The following is a 26,758-nucleotide window of genomic DNA, read 5'->3' on the forward strand; positions in this document are numbered from 1 at the left end:
TTTTAAAGGATATGTAAAAGGAAATACAATTGAATTTGAAATATTTTTGTTTAATCTGTTCATTGTAAACGTCTGACAAGATCTTATTTAGTCAGACTAAATTATCGTACAACGCGATTGCACTCTCGCGCGTTTCAGTGCCAGGTGAAAATAGACGTTCTTGTCAGGATAATAAACTTACAAATGTACGCTTAAAGGTGCTGAACTTACATACTCATACTTGACTGTAATTTAATCTTGATCGTTCATTTCTAGAGATATTCCATAATGAAATATAGTTTCTGTTGTGAGAGAGGAATTATTAGTTCGAAATGTTGATCTATTTACGACAGCAACAACATAGAAAAGATAAAATATATAAATAGGTAGAAGCTATATAATTGTATCTCGATTCAACGGATTGTATTTATAAATCCATGCCGAACTGTTATTGAAGTAAAACTTCTTTTTGTTTATATAGTTCCTCGCACGGACTTCTATATCTCGCGAATGAATATCTTTCTTTATATAATATGCGTCATCGTCTCACATTTCACCGGCTAACTCGCGCCAAGAACGATCGATAATCATATTACGATAGAGTATAAAAATATATTTCCTGATACTAACAAATATTACGTGTTTACGACAATAGTAATGGAGTGAGTGTCCGATCAATCCGAACACATAAAGACATCCGCCACCATTTTTGAGGAAAGTCCAAGGGTCGTGTTAGACGCTAAGGAGGCAAGTGCGGTAAAATATGCTCTGGTGATGGTGAATCGTTTGAATCATTACTTCTGGATGACGACGAGACTCGCTGATGATACAAATTATTTGAAGTTGTATTCGAGCCGGAACTAGGACTAGTTGTTATTGTGCTCATCGTACCAGTCGTCGTTAAAGCCATTGTGGTGATAGTTGTATTAATGCTTTTCGTCACCATAACAGAAGGAGTAGATTGAGATCGCGTGCCTGTATTAGACCACGTAAGCAAGTTCCCACAATTTGATTCGGATGACAAGCAATCGGATTGTCGCGATGCCGATGAACAATATGCAGATGTTAATAAAGTATTTGCGTTTGTTACTGTTGCTGACATAGAGGCTGTCAATGGAGTCGGTGGTGGTGGTGGAGGTGGCGGCGGTGGAGGTGGTGTAACCGATTGGGTCATCCGGAGCATATCCGTGAAAGGTGCGTCAGCAGCATTGCAGACCCATGGCTCTGTGGATTTCGAATCGTCATTGTTCGTTGCACCGGCATTGGATCTTTGCCGTTTCGCATCGCCGTACAACAGACAGTGAACATTCGGTGAACTGCTACGATCGCGGACACCCTCTTGTTCCTCAAGAAATCGATCCATATAGTCCCTGCTTGCGATTTAATTATTCCGTCATACTTCTACATGTCATTATGCTCGACACAATGCACATATATGTTGATTCTTATTTTTATATTTTTATATGTTTAATATTTCAAACGTGAATTACTATAGAAAAGATACTCACGTGATACCTGGATGTAAAGCATATTTTTTCTTCTCTATACGAGCCTTATACGTAAATATATCGTGTCTCTCTGTCTTTTTCCATAAATAATAAAACTGCACTAATTCTCCGACAGATCTTGTTCTCACCTAAGAGAATTTTACTATTAATTTATACTATATTTTAATAGAATTTCAGTAATACGTTTAGTTTGACTTAAAATTTTCCGAATTCCATACCTTATTCCTTTGAATAAGATGAAAGTCTTTTCCATAACTTCTTAAACCAGACTCAAAATTATGACATTCTTCTTCTGACCACAAACTAACAGCATCTGTCGATGGAATAACATTCATTCTACGTCTTCGTAATGCTTCCTCTAGGTTATAACCACATTGTAGTAACAGATATAAGGCTTGTTCATCATCTCTGATGTGAGAACCTGCAGGTAAAGAGCCTGTTTTCATTGCTGGCAATTGTGCCCGTTCTAAGAATTCTTCTGTTTCTTCCTCTGGTATATGGCTAGGATCCCAAAGCATTTTATCCTCGTTTTCATAAGGCAAGGCATCATCGTATCGACAAAGACCTTCTGGTATTGCTGCTTGGTAATCGCTACCAACCATGATTGTCTTTTTCCATTCTTCCTCGTCTGGGCTATAATCACAATCATCTTCTTCTTCTTCACTTTGTGGTCGTGATACACTTCGTAAAAGTCTTGATGTACCACCACCAATACTACCACTAACTAGTCCATCTTCTCCTCCATCAGCAGCAACAGCACCAACACTGTTACCTTCTCCTCCATTGCCACCATTACCTGTTGAGCAACCATCACGTGATCCAATAACAGAACAGGAAGAATTTCTACTTCCAGTTGCTTGCATTACTCCTGTACTTCCATTGTCACTGCGATCATTTATCAATGGACACTCTTCTCCTTCTACTTCTTCGTCATCGTCCTCTTCATCATCAAGTCTATGTCTTTTACCACAATCAGTAATATTTGCACTGTTACTTCCTTTTCCTGTGTGTCCTGATACAGAGGATTTGCAATCTTTGTTTTTCACCAACATTTCAGTATAAAATTGTTTAAGATCAGGTTCGTTGCTAGTTGCATCAGCTTCGTCGTCGTCATCGTCATCATCCGCATCATTGTCACCTTTGTCCGAATATCGATCCTCACCTTCTGGATCATCGTTTCCAGTCGGAAGTAACATTTGATCTGAGCTATTCGAATTCTCAGTAGAGGGATCTCCGTATCCATACATCGCAAGCAGATCTTTCAGAGGCATATCACCTTCCTGAAAGAAGATAAAAAGATGAATGATTATTACACCAACCCAAAGCTGTATATTATGCATGAAATCTCACTACAAGAACGCACTTTGAGTCCAAAGTGTTGTAGAAACTTATCATAATTGTAATTATTTATTGGCTTGATTTTTTCATTTCACAGGCTTGATCCTAGAATAGTTGGGATCAGACGTTTGTTACAAAGTATAAGAGTACAAAGATGTAATTATAAAGTATTAATAAGAAATAGTAAACGATTATACCTTTTGTAAATTGGACAACTCGTTGTGCGAATCCTCACTACCTTCTAAGGCTTCTTCCTCGTCTAGTGTACGCTCATCATCAAAATCATTTACCATCATCTCCGTGGCAGGACCCATGTCAAAATCTCTGTCTGCCCTATAAAATCACAAATTCTTTTATAATTAACACAAAAATTAATATTAATAACTGTTAATAAAATTTACTTATATACTTGTAATACGACTATTTAATCAACATACTTACATGTCTTGAATAATTATGTTAGTGAAGACAGGACACTGCACCAGTATTGTAAGAGACCATTAGCATACAAACGATTTACCTTCGAAAACTTGACATGATGCACTAAACTTGATACTTAGCATAAAATTTAACACATTACACTATCATTCTTTCTTCTATTGTCTAATACAATAGTCAGCTGTAATATGTACAACTTGTATATACTTAAAACAACGCGAACCTAACCTCCAATTGTCATAGTATTTTCGTTTTGTTCTTGTTCGTGTGTTGTAATTCTTTCCATGAAAAAATTAATAATAACAAAATAAGACTCAACATTATTTATTTTTTATACATCATTTTTCGTCAAATCTCGATATAGCTATCGAATTTATATACAACTCAAACTTTTAGTGTAGCGAACATTAGTCAACAAAGTATTAATTAACCCGATTTATTCTACAAATTTTTAATACACAATTGCACATAATGTAAAATAATATTTGACAAAATTTATACAAACAGCTTTACGAAAAATACATATGTGAAAAAGTTTAAAGATGTACACCCTATTATTTATATCCACGCATGTAATATGGTGGCGCGTACCGCGATATTATAATATATAAGAACAATTTTCATTGAGCGGGAAAATCGTGATCATCTTTTACAATGACCAATAAAAATAATCTTTTTCTCTTTAAAAATATCTTCATAATTATTTTTTAATTGGTATCTTTTATTAACTATCTTTTATTTTTATCGAATATTAAATCGATATTTAATATCTAATATCAAAATAAATTTTGTGAAATTAATATTAAATTATTTAATATTAATGTAAAATATATAATTTACCTTAATTAAGATTAAATATATATTTAATATATATATAATGTATATATAATGACCTTATATATATATATATATATAATTGACCTTAACTAAGATTAAATATGGTAGTAATCACTAATGAAAATGAACTTTAAAAGATGATTACATTTGATTAGTCTTATCTAGAATTTTTATCTTTGCATTTTTCCATAAATTGACATATCACTAACGAAACTCATCGGGATATAATTTCAATTTCTATTTCGTTTATCGAAAATTACGTAAATTATGTTTCGTTTGGCAGTAAACGCATATAACACACACAAAATATTGGTTAATAAAATTATTATTTATTATATATATATATATATATTCAATAAAAATATATTAATAAATATAATATTGAGTTTAATACTAATCGTTTGTTCTTTTTCAGGTTAATTATGTAGGAACACGATTTTCGTTATATAATATAACGAATATAAGGTAATCATACGATCGCAAATATCGATCATATCGATCATTAATATTGTCGAACCTGTAATATAATTGATAAAAATACAGATACATGTTCTTATACTTAATGCATCTATATATATACACGCGCGCGCACACATACACACTACTATTCACAATAGCAATGAACACAATAGAATAAATATATTTACATTAGAAATATATATATTTATTTTTATACAATAGTCTTTCCTGTTATAATTACACATAAAAACTTATTTTATGTTTACTTATAGAAAATATACAAATGTATACAGTGAATCATAGGAGTATTCTGTCAATTTAAAACAATAAATATTTTCTTCTAAAGTATTTCTAAATTCTTATATACAGAAATATATTTTATAATTATTTAATTTATTAATTAATATAAATTTTATTGTGAAAGAGCATTTTATTATAAGAAAAGTAAAATTTTACAAAGCTGATAAAAAAGTAGATCTCATAAGAGTATAAACAATCATCTCAAAATTATTATAAAATACAAAGAAGGTCCAGCAAACTATTACTTACAAAACTAATTATTGTATTATTACTATATCTTTTGTAGATACAAATATTCTTGTGAGATCAATTTTTGATCATTTAAGTGAATTTATATTTTTTTTAATAAAATATTCTTCTGCAATAAAATTGATATTAATTTGGAAGTTTAATAACTCTAAAATAGGATTCTGAGGATAACTCTAAAATAGTGATTCACTGTATGCATTTGTATATTTTCTATTATATATATATTAATAACATTACAAGCAAATGTTAAATATTTAAAATTTACAGTAGGAACAAGTACAAATACTCATGTAATTCACTGTAGCTTATACCGTTTAATTATTTTCAGGAACACCCTATCATCATATACATCAGATGAATATCAATACATACAGATGAGTAAAGTTCCAACCATGCATTTTCAACCATCCTTACCTCGTTTACCAATTCCTAAGCTTGAAAATTCATGTCAAAAGTATTTAAATGCACAGCGACCTCTTTTAAATAAAGAAAAATTCAGCAATACTGAGTCTCTGGTTACACGTTTTCTTAATGAAGATGGACCCAAATTACAAAAAGAGCTTATTCAAAAAGATTCTAAGAATCGCCATACAAGTTATATTAATGAACCTTGGTTTAATATGTATTTGAAAGACCGTAAACCATTACCCATTAATTATAATCCTTTTCTAGTATTTTTGCCAGAGACTGATACACGATACAATGATCAGTTGGTTAGATCTACTAATCTTGTTGTATCTTCATTAAGATTTATGAAATCTTTAAGAAAAGAAATTTTAATACCAGAAATATATCACATGAATCCTAAAAAATCAGATACTGAGCTCTTTAAAAAAGTTACAGGATTACTTCCATCTAGTATAAGTTGGTATGGTGCTTATTTGTTTAAGGTAAGAAAATATAAATAAAGTTTGATCAACAGCAAACATTTTACAGATATGATTACCAAAAATATTAACAAGTAATAACTGGATGGAATACATTCAGTTATATATTTTCTTAAGCTGTTAGAAGAAGAAATTATTCTCGCAGGCTTTTCCATTGGATATGTCACAATATCAACGTCTCTTCAATACAAGTAGGATACCGGAACAAGGAAAAGATAAAATTTATCACGATGCTAAAGGACGTCATCTAATTGTGATGCGTAAAGGTCATTTCTATGCATTTGATGTTTTGGATGAGAATGGCTATATTCGACAACCTAGTGAAATAGCTGCTTCTTTAAAATTAATTTTGGAAGATGACAAGCCTTACAATCCATATCCTATTGGCATATTAACAACATCAGAACGCAATAAATGGGCATCTGCTAGACTACATTTAATAGATATAGGAAATGAAAATAATTTAAAAAAAATAGATTCAGCTTTATTTACTTTGATATTGGATGATAATCATATCGGTGATGATTACAACAAATTATTCAAAACATACCTTCATAGTGATGGAACAAATCGTTGGTTTGATAAATCTTTCTGTTTAATTGTTACAAAAGATGGATATGCTGGTTTGAATTTTGAACATTCTTGGGGAGATGGAGTATCAGTTCTTAGATATTTCAATGTAAGATACTAAGGATGAAAATTAATATTAATTTGTATTTATGCTGATATGAAATATTTTATGTAAGAAAATAGAAATTTTAATAGTTTTTTATTGTTGCAGGATGTACAAGCAGATATATCAAAAAAACCAAGATTTCATCCTGAAAATGTGAAAGATCTTTCTCCTAGGCATCTTTTAAAAGTTGAGAAACTTGAATTTGCATTGGATTCAAAAATTAAACATATTATTGAGGAAGAACGAAAAAATTATGAAATGTGGATAAAGCAATTACTTTTCAGTCATATTTTATATGAAGGATTGGGTAAAAACGAATGTAAAAAAATAGGGATTAGTACAGATGCAATAATGCAATTAGCATTTCAATTAGCATTATATGAACAGGAAGGTCAAATGGTACCGACTTATGAATCTTGCAGTACAGCAGCTTTTAAACATGGGCGCACAGAAACTATTAGATCATGTACATCCCAAACTAAAGCTGCTTGTGTAGCTTTAACACAGAAAAATATTGATATTTCTACTGCAGAATTGAAAAAACTGATTTTTGATTGTAGTCTTATACACAATAAACTTATAAAAGAAGCTGCCATGGGTAAGTTCAATTAATTCTTAATTTTTGAATATCTTTTTATAAAGTTATAAAAATCATTTTTCGATATATTATTATTATTATCATTATTATTATTATACTATCACAGGACAAGGATTTGATAGACATTTATTCAGCTTAAAATCAATTTCTGAAGAATCAGGTACACGTATGCCTGCTATATTTGAAGATCCATCATACAATAATTTAAACCATAATATATTGTCTACATCTACTTTATCAAGTCCAGCAATACTTTGCGGTGGTTTTGGGCCTGTCGTAAATGATGGATATGGAATTGGGTAAATTAATATTCTATAAATTCCAAGATATATAATATTATAAAGATATTAAAAGTTAAATTCTTCCAAATGTGAAATTAAAATATTTCTTCTACAAGAAACAATAATATATTTTTTAGGTACATAATACACGATAATATGGTAGGAACTATAACTACTGGTTATCAAGGTAATCGTAATGTCAGTGATTATGCAAAAAACTTAGAGAATGCACTGAAAAAAATTCATAGACTATTAATAAGTAAATAATATAAAATTCTATAACATATGCAAATGTTATATATTAAGACCAAATTAAATGTTGTTTATGAAGTATACAGTACACAAATTTCATCACACTATTTTTTGTATTTTACATTTAAGATATTTGTGATACTTTTATACATCTAAATTATTCATATTTTACATGATATTGAATAAATATTTGTTTACTCTTTTTATAAGTGTTAATTCACCCTCTAACTTTTGCTTAATGATAAAATAAATTCCATCATTTTTAAACATTAAAATATCTGTTAGATTAAAAAATATTATAAAGAAACAGAATTTTTTATGATTAACGAAATTTTCGAATTCATATTCATTATTATCATGAACACAAATGCGATTGGGAAATGAGCACTTTATATACACTAAATTATACATTAATTAAAGAATTATAACTTAAATTATTATTATAATATATACTTTGAACTACAATAATAAGTGTGACAATGCTAAAAACTTAGCAATGCACAGGAAGTTGTCAAACATTTGAAATGTTTATCCACAAATAGTCTTATGTATATGTTACACGAAGTTATATTTTATGTGCATCATCTATGAAACATTTTGGTATCCATTGATAATATTAAAGAAGTCTGCTTTTCTACATTTGTTTACTTAATGATGATAAAATATGGAATGAAACATGACGAACCACAATGTATTGTTTCATGCATTATTTTAATAAATGCATTTATGCCTTGTTCCCCATTTTCACTTTTGAAGTCTATGGAAATAAAAAGAATATAATCTATAAACAATAATACAATAATATTGAATTAATAATTTTATTCAATTATTACTTACCATATAAATACCCACAATGAGTCCAAAAAGACCTATAGCTGATCCAAATATTTCAACTATAAGAATTTTAACAAAAAGTGCAGAATTAGCTGCATCAGCTAATGCCGCACCAGAACCAACAATGCCTACAGCTATGCCGCAAAAAAGATTAACAAGACCTACAGCAAGTCCTGCTCCAAACATTAAATAACCTGCCAGCCAATTCTGACTTTTCACATCTAAACCATCAGGTGAATTAACTTTTTCATAAGTAAATTCTTCAAGCATACCAGACAATACTATAGCAGTAATCAAACCATAAATAGCTACTGCTTCACAAAATATCACAGAAATTAAATTTTTGGTCTTTATCCTAGGTGCTTTAACACCACCGCCGATAATAGATACTCCTGTTGTATGGATGCCTCTAAAATAGAATAATAAATTTATAGTAAAGTTAGTCTTATTTTTTAATATAAAAATATATTTTATAAACTTACAATGCTGCACCAACTACAGATAATGCAACTGCAAGTCCAATACCTAAGGTAGCCCACATATATGGTGATGTTTTCTCCAAAAACCTAAATAATGAAAATACTTGATATCGTTCTAATATCATTTAGTTGAACTAAATTATAAAGGTCTTGATTCATAACTTACCATGCAACACTGACACGTTCTCCTTTGCCAGTAAATACATGATACAACACTGTAACAAGAGTTAACATTTAATTTTACACGCTTAAACTATTTATAATATTTCAGTACTGTTATATAATCATGTATGTATCTAAAAGAATGATAAATATTATAAAATTATTTATTATAAAAAAATTTTAGACACATACCTAAAATTACGATTGTAATAGAAGAAGTAATTGCAAAAGTGGTACCCAATATACTTCGCATTTGAGCCATTTTATTAACTTGAAAAGAATCTTTACACTAAGTGATGATAATCAATAAATTTTACAAAGAAATAATATTAATTTATAAACACTAAAGAAATAGATACTTCATATACTGATATATTCAGAAAAACGCACACACACCCATCATCATGTGACTGACTACTCTGTGCTGCTGATCAGGGGGGGGGGCTCAAAGTAAGATTTTAGTTGTGTTGTCCCAGAATTGTCATCCAGGTAAAACAGACAGTTTCTGTTAAGCACTATCTTCCGGCTTAAAAGTATACTAAAACAAATAGCAGTAGCTCCAGCTAGTGTAATTAAACAGAACTGATTTATTTAAAGGTACATATGCGCACGCGTGATAATGACGTCACAATTCATATTAATTGCTAATTATATTTTATATGAATGTTGTACTTTGTTTATAATAAACTCATAAATAATAATTTTATTTTTAATCTATATCCTGTCTCAATAAGTGAAAAATTTGCAACTTTGAATAAGCTTATATATTTATAAAATGTATTGCGCGCGCACATGTGTATAACCTATAGTGTATGAATATATAAGAAATAACCAATGAAAAACGAAGATAGATTTAATATACAATATGACGTCACTGTATAGCATTTTGATTCGCTGAGGCGTGCACGTTAAGATGTATACTTTTATGTAAAGAAGACACATGATAGTATAGCTGTGAGATAATTGGTTAAGAATTTCTAAGCTTAGAACCAATGAGATTGTTCGAGCCAGTAGAGCCACGGGTACGCTCAATAAAGGGCGCTAGTGTCTGTCAAGTGTCACAGCCGTTCCCTGTCTCCTCAGTATTGTGACTTAAATCGGTGATTTAATTAGGAATAACCGTATTTTTTTCTAGAATTTGTGCAAACTTTAAGCAATAATGACCGACAAGAAAGGTAACTATACGCCGTAATCGCGCAGTACGATTAGCGATATGTGTTACATTCGTTAAGATTATCCCGTGTTTTCGAGTCGCGAGTAACAACTTGTCACTCGTATGACGGAAAGTTTCTTATACCAGCGATGCCGACCGACACCTGCGAGACACGGTGTACGTTCGATTGTATTAGAGCTCGTATTGTTGTTACGTGATCGGATCACCGTCGTGCATCGACGAGAAAAAACTCAATTCTCTCTGTCTTTAGTGACAGATAAATCAATACCGCATACTGTGTGTGAGAAATACAAAATGGCCTCCAGAGTTTGTCCCGGATTATTCTTGCTTTATATTTTTATTTCCAAAATTTCATTTGCCACGAATATAGATTAGATTTCTTATTATAATGAAAATATCAAAGGATTAGCGGGCTGAGATGATTTAATGCGACTTTATCGATGTTCTTCTCGTTAAGCAAATGATAATATATATTAAACGTGCAGCATGCATCTGCATTTACGAATTATATACGCTCTACAGGTTTTTGACAATTTTGTCTAATAGTACGCCATTAACCGTTTCTTTCCGAGGAAATTATCCAAAATAAATGATTTTTTTTTTTAGAAAGTTAACGTATGTTATATTGCGATAAAGTAAATTCATTTTTTAATGGGGAGGGGGGGGGAATCTTATTAAATTGTATATCTAAAAACAATATCGGATCAATTAGGAACTTTAAAAAACTATCATCTTGGTATTTAAAAAGATAAATGACGTTATGAAATCTAACATTGTAACTAAAAGAAAAGTATCTTTATGGCTTTTTTTTAGTAAATATTCATATAAAAATGATAGTATTATTATTAAAAAATTGTCTAAATAAATTTTACAATATTATGTTCATATAAATTTTATAACTTATTGTATGTTATAAAAATTCTAATGCAAATATAATCTATATATATATATATATATATAGATTATACGCGATAGATATATTCACGCGCGCGCGTGTATATATAAGATGTATGCTTATGTAGGATACATAGAAAAAAAAAGAGAGAAAGAATAAAAGAAATTTGATCACCAAAGTCTTTATTTATCTAAATTACATATCTCTGGAAGTCATTTAATTGTAATTTTTCATGTAATTATATATATAAAAGATAAATATTAATAATTATATGAGTTTTAATATGAATTTCGAATTTGTGTTAAAAACAGTTAAGAAACAAAATTCATTCAAAATTTGCATGTTATTAATATACATAGTTTGCATATTTCATTACAAAGACTAAGAATATAATATCAGTTAATTAAATCAAAAAGTAATATCGTATTACTTTATCAAAAAATATATCTGCTGTATGTATGAAATAAGTTAATCACAAAAACACAAATACATTGATCTTGATGTCACTAGAGGGAGCAGAATAATCATAAATTAGTAATTTTGTTTGAAACGCAAATTTTTTTAATATCCATAACATTATTGAAAGTACTCTGTCAACTCTTTAAGTTTTCAATCAATTTAAAACCTTTGAGTTTAATTAATCTCTATGCATGTTACTTTTGTCACAAGCGCCATCCCTAATCAGTGCATCACCAACATAATAATTTTGTGCAGATCAAGTATTTAATTTGTAGTTACAAGCTCATATAAGATTTGAAAGAAAATACTCATTCGACATACAACTCAAATAATCATAAATTTAATTGTGTTTACCTCGTGTCGACCTTTGATGAGGAAGAACTTAAACACTCAAGCTGATACTTCGTTACACCAAATCTTATCTTATCGTTAACCAGGTGAAGTGTCAGAAAGTATAGCTTTAAGGATATATAAAGCTTAGTTTGTAAGTTAAAGAAAATGGTATGGCCCTTTGCGATACTCCTTTTGTAATATTGAGTATCAAGGATACGCTGCCTGCGAATCTGCGACCTTATTACCGTGATGGTATAGCTACTGAAACGAAGAATAGTGCCTACAGTTGTGGCTGTCAATATGTTTGCAGCGGACCATTACAAAGACGATTTGATCCCAGTCAGTAGGTGGAGCTTCGGAGACCGGCGTTCGCGCAGCTTAAGCCACGTATCTAACCTCACCTTACTTAATATATTACCTTAAATCACTACGTGTTTATATACCAACATATATTAAGTATATTACATATATATATATACTCACACTTATATGCATATCTACATGCAATATATACACACACATATACACAAAACACGAATACCACTTAATATATATATATATATATATGAAGATATAGACGCGCCGTGCGCCTCCTGATTCAAAAAGTGATGAAAAATGAAACATAACTTCCGTTTCCGGCCCGGGTTTCCCCGCCTATGATCGTCAGGAATTCGTTACTCGTGTCTTTAAAAGTCTCGAGAAAACGGATGGCCCTTAAGATCTGCGACAGTCCGGGTAATTCGCAATCATGTGTTAGGATCATTTCGAGATAATAAGGCTTGGTCGCATCGCTTCTGCTTAGCACTTTAAGTACCACTTGAGTTTGTAATCGTTCTATTCATATTATCACCTTCAATCTCGATTTTATCTTTTACAAGAATAAACTTATTCACATCAGATAGTTCGCGTTGATCATGATATCTACCAATGAGGTAAACTTCATTATTGTAGTTTGCTTTAGATGATTCGTTAACTCACACTTGAGTTATGTTTTCTTATATTTATTTTTTAATTTAAGAATAAAAGTGTAGCATCGTGGATATAATATTTTATATAAGATTTCGATTATAACAATTGTCTTACAATTAGTTCAACTTATACTTCTTTAATAATATATTATCTTCTTACTTGCTATCATTGATATTTTGTTTATAAAGCATTATTATGTTAATGTATTTGAGTAAATGGAACTGTTTATTTATCTATTAAGTGGTACTTATCTCACTGTATAGTGATCATCGACCGATCAACGATCAATTGTTACGTGGAAGGGATGTATCCATGCCTATGATTGACTTTTTTCCCACTAATTTCATCATCGTTTATTCCAGGCAATACACGTCAATAAAAAAGACGCACGATCAACCGGTATCGAGGATCGAGAGAATTTCCCACGTGTAACGAAAAAGATTCGTTGAATGGCCGTGGCACGGAAGTAAAGATATTCCTTCCGTGATTTAATGGTAGAGAAATAAATAGTTCTCGATGATAGGATTGCGACGCGTGCTTTTGTCAGGATTCGAAATTAAGATAGGCAAAAGATCACTTTTAGGATCTCACACTATCACCGACGTATTTGTAAGTTTTTTGAGAATGCGTTTAAACGTGACCGAGTAAAATACTTTTTGAATTGGAGACGTCGGCTGCTATATATCCAAATCAATATGAACGTAAGATATTGATATGGGTGTACCAATATTTCGTACTGAAAACGTGGTATTGGCTGATTGCTTAATTTATACTTTTTTGTCTTTTCGTTTTACTTTTTTTCTTTTAACTTATTTTTTTCTACAGTGTCCGCCGTGTCCAAACGAGCGTGCACAATATGATCTTCATTCGAATCTATCTTATCAATTAAATTATGGGTAACGTTAAATAATAATAATAATAATAGTAATAGAAATAATAATGATAATGATGATTACAATGTTTTTGATGATGATGATGATAATAATAATAATAATAGTAATAATGATGATGATGATGATGATGATGATTATGAAGATCATGATGATGATTACGGCTTAGAGATGGGGGGGAGAGAAAAAAAAACAAAAAATGTTAAAAATCGGAGATTAATCACGCGATTAAGACACGGCGTGACACCAGGGTGGACACGAATGCTGTATCTAAAAGCTCAGCGTATATTTATAATATTTCTACTTGATAGAAACTTTGTAGCTCACTTTTAACAATAGTGCATGTTGCTTTTTATCTCGGGCTACAAGTTTCTCGACATTACAAAAAAAAAAAAAAAAAAAAAAAAAACAAGAAAAGAAAAAAAAGAAAAAAAATTAATAAAAATTAACAAAATGAAAGAAAGAAAAAAAATTAACATTTGCTCTCTCGTGTGATTATACGTGTAATTTGTTAAATATTTCTGTCTCCAAAGTATTAGTAAAATGAAATTAAAATCAATAAATGTTTTTCGCGTGGGAGATTTAAATCATAATTTTGCTATCTAACGAAACTTGTGGTCGATCTTGCACGTTTGTAGTTTAAAAAATTATTCTTCATTCGAGAATAGTAGAAGACACTTAGTTCTTTCTATACTATTATATAATTATTGAATCGTTTGAGTATATATACTGTGTATATATACATACATATACATATATATATATATATATATATGTATTTATATGTATGTGTGTATATATATACATACATACATACATACATATGTATATCTACGTATTTATCTTTCGTAGACATAATTATAATAGTATTTTTTTAATAAGAATACATTTTAAAAGAAAAACGTAATATCATGATCGCTTAAAAATTGAATTAAATGAAGAATAAAAAGAGGGAGAGAGAGAGAGAGAGAGGGAGAAAGTGAAAGAGAAAGAAACAAATAAAAAAGATATAATAAAAAAGAAAATATTATTTGAATTTGTGCTTAGTTGACAAAGAAAGACAAAGAATAAAAGTGAGAGGGTGGGTATCTCTGGGCGTGTGGAAGCGTGGAATTATACATAATATACAAACGATAACGTCAAGTGAAATTACGTTTGCCTGCATCAATCGGTTAATGTGCAAGTATAGCTTTAATGATTTTTACGTATTTGTATTTTAGTTTGCATGTTTGGAACGTAATGTAGAGATAGTGTGTATATATATATATATATATATATATATATACACACATATTTGAACGGGTGAACAAGCGTCATCAATTAAATTGCAATGAGAATCATCGAAAATTTCTTTAATCTTTTTTCGTTTGCAAAGAAATAAAAGAATATTGATAATAATTTATTCTATAAAAAAAACCGAAGACGCTTGGACATTTATATATTTGATATGTTGCTATATTTATTATGCATGCTTATGGTATATTATATATGTTAGAAATTTCCTCTGAATTAATTCTCTCCAATATTAAAAACAAAAATAAAGAAATGAAACCATTTTCTGTATCAATATAAGATAATTTGATTAATTAATTGTTTTGATTATCAATATTAAGAGATTCTGAATCATCGACGAAATATTCGCTTTCTTTTTTTTTTACAAATGGAGAGATCGTATGAGGACATTTTTACGATATTTTGAATGAACTTTTTGTATATTATAATGAAATAGTTTTATAGTTAATTTAAATTATTTCCAAGAGATCTTCCTATTCCTTTCGGTTGTTCGCCGTATTGAAACGATTATTTTAATTTAAGATTTACGAAATATATCTAGAAATCACAATAAATTGTATCATTTGTTCCTTCATTTTTGTTTCGCGTTTAATTGCCTAGACAGAAAGAGAAAAAAAAAAGACAGAGAAAGAAAGAAGGAATGAGAGAGATAAATATAAAAAATAAATTTATCGGGACATCGTGATTAGGATCATAGGAATTTCTCTCACAAATTTTTATTTGCATGTGCATGTGTTGGCAGACACTATACCATGTATACTGTTAATAGTGAGCTTAAATGATATAATGTTTTATGAGAAACTAGTCGAAAGTTTGAGGGTGTTAATGCCTCCATTATTAAGAAACGAGTAATGGTACGAAAGATGGAAGTTCTCGACCTCAAATATGAGTAGAAATCTTACAATTATTCGATGCTTACAAACGTGATTTAATATTATATGATTCTTTTATATCAATATTATCTACTATTTAACTTTATAATATATATATATATATATATATATATATATATATATATATCTTGTAGATAGAAGTTATTTGGAGGTACAAACAATTTATCTCTCATACCGGTAACTCGATTTTGACTTTGGAGGCACGACTGTTCCACCGAAGCATTTCGATAAATTATCGTTGTTAACAAAAAAACAGATGGACTACAAATGTTATTTATTATCGATAGAGCAGTGTCGAAATATTGCTTATCTTTTTTTTTTACATTACGTTTATCGAAAAGAAAAAAAAAAGAAAAGAAAAATAGCAAGAAATTAATAAATACGAAAATCCTTCCATTTGGCTCTGACGCGAACTGGGTCGAATATGCTCATTGGGACAAATTGAGGTAGAGAGAAAGAAAAAGAGTTAGAGGCAGAGGGAAGGTGGGAAAGGAAAAGAGAGAGGAGGAAGAAAGAGAGGAAGAAAGACAAAGACAGACAGACAGAAAAAAGAGAGAGTAAGAGGAAAAGAGAGAACAGGACATTTTTCAAGTTTATCCAGTAAAACTCGTATTAGCATTAATATTATAATCAATTGTTATTGGATTCGATGATTGTTTGCACCGTGGCACTGATACATAAAACTTATTATTCTTTGAATGCCACTCCGATACGACCAATGGGGCAACGAGTGTGATGATAAATCTTACTTTGGTTTAACACTTTTTTAAATGTTCTGAGAAATCTAATCGTATATATATTTACGTGCGGGAATGCATGAAGAAAAAGAAAAAAGAAAGAAAAACAAAATAATGAGCAACGATTATTTGTGAATAAAAAAAATTACTAAAACGTGGGAGGATCGCAGAAAAAAATGACATAATAACAGCGCTCGTTTCCATGCTCAATAATGGAGCGGCATTCAATTACCATGGAAAATTTGGTGTGGGCTGACGTCTATGTTAGAGTACAACATGTCCATCCACTGCTGCTGAGCTTGAGCTAGTTATCATACGCAAGTTGTATCGTCCAATTAAAAAATCTATTCTATTTTTGTCCCGTTTATATCATTTTCGTGAAGAAAATTATTAAAAATTATTTTAAAAAAATGAAAGGAATTAACCAATCGAGTAAAAATAAATAAATAAAAACTTATTAAAATAATTTGATAATATATATATATATATATATATAGGATACACTTTGCGTATGTTAATCGCGACAGCGCAGGGCATAATTTAGACTACTAAAAAGACAAAAATTGGGCGTTCTGCGATGGTGTCGAGCGGTTCGTTAACGAGCAGCCCTTTCACTACTACTACCACTACTACTACTATACTACTTATATACCACTATACTACTACTACTACTACTACTATTACTAGTACTACTACTACTATTACTACTATCACCACTCTACTATCACGCGATGAAATAAGTATTTCATTAACGATCGTCGAGCATGAGGCAAGGAGCGCCCAATTGATAATATATTACTACGCAATTATAAAGAACTTTTAATCATGTTTGATCTTTATTTATGGATATTTGCAGAAATTTGTGGTTTGCTGAATCTTGTCACGACTTTTTGAATGTGTGGAACTTGATATATATATATATATACATATATACATATATATATACATATATATTTTCATTGTACCACTGTACTCATTGTATAAATTACACATTCACCGCCCGAACATGACTATTCGGTCAACTTGTGAAAGTTCAATTGAATTTGAATTATTCCTACGGTTAAAATGCCTCACCTAATCGAATTTTGATTACTGGGCTTGTTTTAATATCACTCTTTGAAACAAACCATTATCCTTCTTACCCTTGGCTTTATTTTAGCTCTGTTTTTTGTAATTTCTGTTTTTCCGTAAAGTCAAACCTGAGATAGAACATCGTAAATGTGCGACATTATTAGCACTTGTGAATATATTTAGTTATAGCTGAATATCCAAATTTAGTTTATTGCAAATTCGTTTCTTGTATTGACCGTAAGGTACCGCTTAATTCAAGACTTACGACAAGATTTATACGAATAACTCTCGGTGAATATGATCAATTGACACACTTTGATTATTTTTCTGATGTGCGATGAATAATATTTAATGTGCTAATGAGAATGACGAATGAAGAGATTATAACTAGTTTACTTTTTTCTTAATTGAATGTTTTAAATTAATACTAACAATATAGCAGTTTATGGGTCTTCTCAGGTTTGGCTATTTTAGACGAATGTATTTGGCTTTTACCTTGATTGCGTAACGCTATTTGCTTTGAGATCGGTTTCGTATTATATCTTAGTTTTAGAAGTAAAGGTAGGTCAATTACACGAGTTTTCATTTGAGAATAGTTTATTCATTTAATTTTATGATTGACTTCCTAATGATTCTTTTGACTATCAAGCATTGGTAATCACTATTGTTGTATTTTACTATTATCTTTTTCTTAAAAATAAAAGAAAATTTAAAAAAAATAAGAACCCAAACAATCGGCAAAAATTAAAAAACATTTAAACATGATAATGTCTATGAATCATGTTCAGATGAGGTGAAGACTTTGATATGTATCTAAATTGGATCATTTCTGAATGGTGTTCAATAATGCTAGTATATTAGTGACAAGATATATATACCACAGATTGCTCCAGATTTTGAATTCCACCACTTGCCATGTATTTTGAATTAGGATATCAGAAGTCCAACTTGTTAAAGCTATTCTCAAGTGTGACTCGCTTTCAAAGACGTTACTGTTGATAATCCACTAACATGCATAATTTTCGATTGTCCGGTTTACCTTTATTTATTGTGCGCGATTTCAATCATGAAAATAATCGCAATCAATCGATAGAAATCGACGCATTGTGGATTTTCGATAGTTTCGTAAATGTTTTTACTCTGAAGCCCAATTTGTACCATCAAAGTTTATGCGGGATCAACGATTATTTTGTAAACAATTTTTGTAGCGTTTAATTATTAAATGATCGTTTGAAATATAAAAGCATAAAATAAAAAATAAAAGCGTTTACTCGATAAACTTACATGGTGACAATAGGGCAGCAATACCGTTCTTTCGGTTATTTCTTTTCACCATTATTTAGTGACTAACATTGTTTGAGCTTTGAATAGTACCTTGATAAAAATGGTGTATGTCATGTGTAAGATATACTTGGGTGTGGGAGTACCACTTATAGGATCCAAACGTTTTGGATTAACTCCTTGCAATCGTAACGTTTAAAACATCGATTAAGATAACAAATTAATGTCGATAGAATATTTGTCAAGATTAATTAATCACATTGTGTAATATGTTTGATATGAGTAAGATGAAGGCGAGTTGTCCAAAACGATTAGATACTGACGACCCGAGTTACGTACTCAGTAAGGAAATAAATATCTAAAAATATTTCTAATAAAGCAAAAGAAAGAGAGAAAGATAAAAAGTCAAGAAATGTTATAGACACGTGATCCATGCTATAAAAAAAGAAGCCATGTTGAGCCGTAAAACGGGTCGTCGTTTGTCCTTTTTGGCAGTGGTACCGCGTACCATTGGCTTAGATCAGCCAGTATAAATCGGAAAAATGAACCTTCCTGCATTTTGTATCACATTATGTTACAGCGTATCCCGTGGCACCACATCCACCAACAGGTTTTGTTCCGGCCCCAGCTCAACCTGCTACTTATGGTGGTATGCATAAGGAATATTTTAATATATTTTTAATGTTCCGAAAGCTAAATTAAGTTTTGAATTTCTAAGCAAAGATAAAAAATTAAAGTTTATTATCATAAACAATATTCGCGAAATAGTTGCAGGTGCAGCACCATATGGAGTGTTTCCAAATCAACCTCAATTATATGCAGCACAAGGACCACCGCAGCCAACATATGATCAGACTCTCACACATCCTATGGTAAGATTACTAATTTTCTTACTTAAATATATACATTCATCTATTATAATGAATTTTAACAAAAATAACATTATTTTAAAGATGTATCAACCAATGTATGGCCAAGGTTATCCTGGTGGATATTTGGCAGGTTATCCTACTGCGTATGGTCCATTGCAATACTATCCACCATTAGCTGCAGCTGCAGCATATTATCCAGCAGCTGCAATGCAACCTGCACCAGTTAGGCCCACGATCATGGTACCCGTAAGTTAAACAATACTTTGGTTTTGTTAACTTTGTATATAAGTTAGAAGAAGATTATATAATTTATAACTAATTGTTATATTTCCTTCAAAGAATGGATTCGATGGCACTCGATTCGATGGTATCTCACAGCCTGTTTTACCACCACCACCACCAGGCGTTGCTGCGAATGCTGCACAATTAGCTGCAATGGCTGGTCATAGTGTGGCCTTGTCGCAAAAGAAAGGCTCGTTCCTAGGAGGAGGAACGGAGGGCGGTTACACCTTTTGGTAAACCTCTATAACTTTTGTGAAACACTAAGTCTATCGGAGACATAATTGTCAAGATGATCCATGTAGGCAAATCTGATTTGTGTTAGAGCTCTAAACTATTTTCTCATTGGGAGCAGTTATGAACTTAGTATACTAATTACACGGACCGATTGTATGCAATAATTTAACGCGAATAGAGAAATACTTTAATGAGAAGCAAATAACATCATTAAATATTAATATACAAATAGCCTGTTGTGATTGTGATCTCAGAGTAATCGTCAACGATCGATCCGTGTACTGTATATATAAAAAAATTACAGTAAAATTAATTAAATACTACATAAAAGGAAGACTCGTGCGAAATTCAACACAGATAAGGCAAATCATTGAGATTTTTAATGAATATTAAAAATCGACGAAAATCAAACTGATATTTTACGAAATGTTTCTATATAATTACTTTTATTTGCTATTAAAAACTACCTAAACTTATAATTAATATTAAATAAAAATTAAAACGATGCGTCGTTGAAAAATTCGACATGAAGCGATCGAGCAAAAGATTAACGTTTTACTTTGAAATCTTTTATCTTATAAAGAATATTTAAATAAAGACGCACATGTTAACTATGTGAAACACGCTTAAAAATTTACAATTAATATATGAAATATCTCTTGATCTTAATTTTCTCGATCGCATCGAATTATATAATACATTTGCACTGGCGCACGAGATATTCCAAATGTTTATTTCTATTTTTCCTTTTTTATTTTTTATTTAAATAAGAAAGTGAATCGCGTAAAGAAAAGAAGAGAAAGAGAGAGTAGGGAACACGGTGTTCTTCTTTTTAGAGTTATTGAATGAATACGTGCACACAGCGGATGCGAGTTGTCTCATTCGCCTACAGGGATCGATATTCAAAGTGTGTTCGAAGCCTTTTTTAAACGCGACTTGATTTCCTGCAAGAATTGCAGGAGAGCAAAACGGGGGCTACTCGTATGATTTCCGTTATTTTTCACGACCGGTTTTGCGATCATTCTTACTGGAGTTCTATCCACGAACGTCAGTGAGATCATCTCAATCATTTTTGCAAAGTAAACTCGTCAGTACTTTGCGAAAAATTGTTGAGTGGCCCTGATGTGTTTAGAGGAAAATACCTAAGTGATATATAAGAGCGTAAATAAACGGAATGCGTGAGAATCGTTCGTGATTGTAACATCCGTGTACTATTATGATACTGAAAGTCTTTTTTTTCATATACTTTACTTTTGTTTATCCTCCTTTCGTTTTTTTACGAAGTACTATTCTTATTCTTTTCGATTCTTCATCATTATGTCGCGTAAATAGTGTAATCGATTTTTGGAATGTGTTACGACGAACGTGTAAGCCCGAGGCTCGAGTGCCAAAAAAGAAAACAGACGATAATTAAGCGATCGTAGATTCTCGCGTATTCGACTACATAGATACTTACTACTCTACGTAAAATTACGCACTCTATTCTTTAAAAATCAATAGGAAGTCCCTTCCCTCTAGTTGTTTTTTTTTTTTTTTTTTTTTTTTTTTTCCATATTTCTTTATTATTATTTCTTTTCTTTTTAAAGTTATTATTTAAATGAAAAGCGAAAGTTTTGTCCGCGGCGCTCGGATTTATTCGTACTGGCCAAAAAGCTTTTGTTGAAAGAGTTTCCATGAAAAAAAAAAAAATATATATATATACGAGGAGATAATTCAGATCATTCTCTACACTTGAAAACATTTGTCTTCAATCAGAACAAAGAGAGTAGTAATAAAAAAAAGTATAATAAGAAATAAGGAAGGATAAATATGTAATTTATTGTCGACAATCTTACTGTCTATTTCTTTCATTTTCTATAAATAATATGTACACACAGGAGACGCAAACACACATACATACACACATAATAAATAGCATGGCAACTGCTTTTGACGAAAGCTCGCGAAGTTGTAACAGATTAGTTGTCTCAGCATTTCAAAGTACAAATCGAACGCGCGTGGATGCAGACGAAAAAAATACCCAACGACGTGGTCAAGCCTCTCGAAGTCAGCCATATTAGGCGAGTGTCGCAATTTATTACTTCGGTAGCGATGCAGTGAATTCGTACTGTCGAAAAAATGTTATAAATTAATGACGCTAGATATTCGAAAAAATAAAAAAAACCAAAAAAATAAAAGAAAGACCGAGAAAAGAAGAAATTCGGGTGCAAAGAAAACAAAAACAAGAAAAATAATTTTTTTTAAATCTTTGATGATACGTTTCTTTTTTTTGTGAAAATGACAAAAAAAAAGATAGACGAAAGAGATTTTCAGGAGATTGTAGAAGACAATGGCAGTCACGCAGCTACGAAATGACTGTTTAGCTCCGCGATAATAGCGTATAGTAAACGGTGTGGGCCTGTTGAAAGGACTCCGCGTGTCCCATCTGCAGGCACACAATTAAACACGATATTAATTAAGCAATGAAGATCGAAGGAGCTAATTTACAATCGGTGATAGCTTAGGATAGGACCAAAAGATACAGTTCTATTTAGACATTTTTGAAATCGGTATTCCGGCAAACTTGACCAGTACTCTCATTACGTTTCACACTGGACTTTTATGAGAATAATAAACACTGATGAAAGGATCTAAACATCGTGGATTGTTTTCGTATCGCAAACTTAAAAAAAAAACACTTAAAATGAATTGTTCAATTTTAACAGTATGTGTGTGAACATTTTCCTCCCGCTTAAATATAAATCTCTTATAATAATCACATTAGAGAGAAAAAAGAATATTTACAAACGAAGACTCTAAAGTTAATCTACTTAAATTTTGAATCCTTAAACAAACCCGCGATAAAGAAAAACTATCTACGATCGTTAAATCAGCATGTATCTTTATGTTTTCGTTACTGCACATATTGACGTTCAATGTGATATATGAAATAACCATAAATTCATTTTAGCTTCGCAGAATTTATGATCAGACGATTTTTTGTTCGAATTGTAATAAAAACGAAGAACAAAAACAATTTAGATTTTCTTTCTGTACGATCGAGATCGGTATTTAATGTACCATTACTAAAAAGAGTACATATTTATTCGTGGCTGGCTAAATTTCTTCAAACAAAACTATAAAAGAAAGTTGGAATTTCTTTTATATCTTTCTATTATTTTCTTCTTTAACAGACGTACCTAGGGGAAATTAAAAAATAAAAAAAAAATAAAGAATAAATAAAAAAGAAAAAAAAGAGAACAGATAAACTCTGAGATGTGACTAGCGTTTAACGAAGAGAAAATGCATAATTTCAATGAGACACTGAAAAGAAAAATCTAGTCCGAAGAGTCTGATTGATAAGGGATCTGACTGAGAAATGAAATTTTATTCAGTAGATCTTTATCTCAATCAGTACAATAATAGGGTGCGAAATAAATAACGCAACATTCACTTATAATACTTTATACTTTCAGTAATTAAAAATTTGATAGTTTCCAAAACTCATTCCATTCCACTACGCGATATTAAAATATGTTTAAAATGTAGACGTACACGCACTCAAATCGCGTGCACGCACACCAACATAACACAATAATTGCATTTGGTATAACTAAAATAAATAAATAAAAATGAATATACGTACGTGTACGATAGAGAATATTCACGTCACTATCGTTAGAAATATGTGCGACAAGATACTCTCAACGAACATTTGTGTGTTGCATATCAGCGAAGAGTGCACGTCTTCGTTCCTAATCAACATTGCGCAATAATGATGCACTATGCCTCTCACAGCCTTTCTCAGGTTGAAGTAAAAAAAGAACCGAACAGCTTAATTTAATGTACGAGTATATTATCGAATAGATATTAAAAATGCAAAAAAAAAGAAAAAAAAGAAAACTAGCCCAATATCGAATTTTCATAGAAAACTCATAAGCAGACCGAAATAAAATTAAATATATTGCGTTGATATTTATAATTAAATTATTATTATTATTATTATTATTATTATTATTATTAATATTAATATTATTATTATTATTATTATTATTATTTAAACGATTTCTTTGCAGATTTCTACATATTATTAGATCAGAATTCGTGCGATATATTTTGATCAATTATTTGTACTGAGCGAGAGTGGTGGAAAGGTTTTATATCATGGAAAAGTGTGCAATAAGCGTAATGTCTATTGTAACAATAAAGAAAAGATATTGATTGCAACAGTGAATTTGTTATTATGTTGAGAGAGAGAAAAAAGAGAAACGAAAATGTATTGGTGCAATGAACAAATGTACCAGTTAATAAATACCATGATCATACAGTTCGTTATCTCCTTTTTTTTTAATTCACTATGTCTAATAAAAAACGTCATCTTGTACAACTATTGTTTGCAGGAAACAAATTTGAGAAGAAGCGAGTATTAGATGAGGCAGTACACGTCAAAATGATATCTAAGAAAAACGAAGCGGCGGAATGTTACTTCCAATTTGTAAGAATTATTTTTAAAACTTATAAATAGAAAAAAAATGAAACTGAATATTTGGAATTAAAATGTTTAAAAAATAAGTTACAACGACAATGTAATTTCTAACTGTTATATTCTATATTTTTTTGGAAAACATTAGGAACAAATCTGAACAAGTGCATATTTTTTATATATGTACAAATGAACAAGTATTTATGCCTACAAAAAAGAAGCGATTAAATTCTTTTTAAAAACGACAAAGTAAAATCTTCTGTAATAATTGAAATAAAACTACTGTATTTAATTGTAATACAGGAAAACTAACTATAAAGTATGTAAAACTTTAAGTATTATACACCACCAATGCATTAATGCACTTAAAAAAAAAGAAAGTTTCTAAATATTAACAGTTTTCATTAACATCACATCTATTTTATATATTTAAAACCTATAAAAGTTACAAAAGATATATATTGACAGTTGAAATTTGTTATTAAGTCTTATAAGAATAATTTATTTACTCTTGTACTATTTTCAAACTTTACTTGAAAGCACATTTTTCATTGATTTTTCCAACGAAGGCAGTAAGTCGCAATAAGTATCAACGCATTTTGTTGCACATTTATCAAATTCATTGCTATATCTATCTATTTCATTTTGTGTTAAATTATTACTCATTTTATCTTTTATCGTATCATTGCAGTCCATCACACATCTTTGTAATCGATTCTAATGAGTATAACATATTAATATATTAAGTATAACGAGAAGCAATGCTAAGAAGGTATATAAAGTCATTGTACAAACCTGTATTCTTACAAATTCATTCTGAACATAATTCTGTGCTTCGTTTAACGAAGAACTGCAATTTTCAACGCAGTTTTGTACTTCCATTATGCTGTAACTTTCATTATCACAGCAAGTAGCTGCACATCTATGCATATTAGCCTAAATTGAAAAAGAAAAAATTTATTAATTTCATTATGATTTATGAAAGTCCCATTCTTATGAATTATTTTGGCATATAGACAAACATTTTAAATTGACAGTGTTATTTTCGCCTATTTTACATCATCTAATAAAGCACGAGGTTCAGAGGCAAAGATAACCTAAAAATAATATCTATTACCAATTACCTGCATTTTTCTTAAAAATGATTTATCCATTTCTTCAATCATTTTTGTCATAAGGTCCTCGACCCGTCTTCTTTGTTGGGCGACCATTTTTTGTCAATATTTTTTAAACCTTAACGAAATAACACAGTCAAATCGACTTATTCGTTATCAATCAATAAAGCACATGGACGTATAAAGTGGACCATCTATATATGTTTAGATATTAACTGTATGCATGCATGTGCATATATATGTGCCCATAATTATGAAAGTGATTAAGTCAAAAAAAAAAAATAAGTTTATCAGTTATGTCACACCACATTATTTTAAACTAAATTAATTCAATGTAGTTTTCATGATATTGTCAAAAATGAACCGTTAGATATGTTTGTTATTTCAATTTTATATAGAATTCATTTAGTGTTCAAATATAATCCTTTGAATATCTCGAAACAAGAGAATATAACTTAACCACTTTCGTAATTATAGGCACATAATAAGTTGCGTGTGAACTTTAGAAAACGAAGAGAAAA

At 30.4% G+C, this 26,758-nt stretch overlaps 5 protein-coding genes across 13 annotated transcripts; 2 read left to right on the forward strand and 3 right to left on the reverse strand.

Moving 5' to 3' along the window:
* Positions 1 to 34: 34 nt before the first annotated feature.
* Positions 35 to 3,409, reverse strand: LOC122516772 (mesoderm induction early response protein 1). Of its 3 annotated transcripts, none has more exons than XM_043634880.1 (5): positions 3,267 to 3,409; positions 3,023 to 3,158; positions 1,706 to 2,767; positions 1,488 to 1,615; positions 35 to 1,349 (listed from the first exon to the last, which is right to left on the reverse strand). In XM_043634880.1, coding segments are annotated over exons 1-5 (1,959 nt in total). In that variant the 5' UTR covers positions 3,269 to 3,409; the 3' UTR covers positions 35 to 718. The 3 variants fall into 3 exon arrangements, with proteins under 3 accessions (XP_043490815.1, XP_043490814.1, XP_043490816.1); XM_043634879.1 differs by having other exon boundaries at positions 35 to 1,352; XM_043634881.1 differs by lacking the exon at positions 3,267 to 3,409 and adding an exon at positions 2,851 to 2,930 and having other exon boundaries at positions 35 to 1,352; positions 3,023 to 3,114.
* A 775-nt stretch (positions 3,410 to 4,184) lies between these two features.
* On the forward strand, positions 4,185 to 8,004 carry LOC122516773 (carnitine O-palmitoyltransferase 2, mitochondrial). Its single transcript, XM_043634882.1, has 7 exons — positions 4,185 to 4,412; positions 4,516 to 4,565; positions 5,437 to 5,998; positions 6,141 to 6,674; positions 6,777 to 7,269; positions 7,376 to 7,568; positions 7,688 to 8,004. The coding sequence occupies exons 1-7, from the start codon at positions 4,368 to 4,370 to the stop codon at positions 7,815 to 7,817; spliced, it is 2,007 nt and encodes a 668-aa protein (XP_043490817.1). The 5' UTR covers positions 4,185 to 4,367; the 3' UTR covers positions 7,818 to 8,004.
* LOC122516774 (V-type proton ATPase 21 kDa proteolipid subunit) lies at positions 7,830 to 9,810 on the reverse strand. Its single transcript, XM_043634883.1, has 5 exons — positions 9,470 to 9,810; positions 9,282 to 9,330; positions 9,119 to 9,202; positions 8,640 to 9,045; positions 7,830 to 8,559 (listed from the first exon to the last, which is right to left on the reverse strand). The coding sequence occupies exons 1-5, from the start codon at positions 9,537 to 9,539 to the stop codon at positions 8,527 to 8,529; spliced, it is 642 nt and encodes a 213-aa protein (XP_043490818.1). The 5' UTR covers positions 9,540 to 9,810; the 3' UTR covers positions 7,830 to 8,526.
* A 481-nt stretch (positions 9,811 to 10,291) lies between these two features.
* Positions 10,292 to 25,182, forward strand: LOC122516775 (DAZ-associated protein 2-like). 7 transcript variants are annotated; one of them, XM_043634889.1, is made up of 6 exons: positions 10,292 to 10,452; positions 19,853 to 19,921; positions 20,047 to 20,144; positions 20,226 to 20,390; positions 20,484 to 20,659; positions 25,040 to 25,182. In XM_043634889.1, exons 1-6 carry the CDS (start codon positions 10,437 to 10,439, stop codon positions 25,050 to 25,052), a joined length of 537 nt encoding a protein of 178 aa, XP_043490824.1. In that variant the 5' UTR covers positions 10,292 to 10,436; the 3' UTR covers positions 25,053 to 25,182. The 7 variants fall into 7 exon arrangements, with proteins under 7 accessions (XP_043490824.1, XP_043490825.1, XP_043490822.1 ...); XM_043634887.1 differs by having other exon boundaries at positions 10,294 to 10,452; positions 20,041 to 20,144; XM_043634884.1 differs by lacking the exon at positions 10,292 to 10,452 and adding an exon at positions 10,459 to 10,607 and having other exon boundaries at positions 20,041 to 20,144.
* A 44-nt stretch (positions 25,183 to 25,226) lies between these two features.
* LOC122516777 (protein FAM136A-like) lies at positions 25,227 to 26,521 on the reverse strand. Its single transcript, XM_043634892.1, has 3 exons — positions 26,247 to 26,521; positions 25,918 to 26,058; positions 25,227 to 25,839 (listed from the first exon to the last, which is right to left on the reverse strand). Exons 1-3 carry the CDS (start codon positions 26,331 to 26,333, stop codon positions 25,645 to 25,647), a joined length of 423 nt encoding a protein of 140 aa, XP_043490827.1. The 5' UTR covers positions 26,334 to 26,521; the 3' UTR covers positions 25,227 to 25,644.
* Positions 26,522 to 26,758: the final 237 nt, after the last annotated feature.

This window comes from Polistes fuscatus, unplaced genomic scaffold, assembly GCF_010416935.1.
Source record: "Polistes fuscatus isolate 324 unplaced genomic scaffold, CU_Pfus_HIC Scaffold2, whole genome shotgun sequence".
NCBI lineage: Eukaryota > Metazoa > Arthropoda > Insecta > Hymenoptera > Vespidae > Polistes > Polistes fuscatus.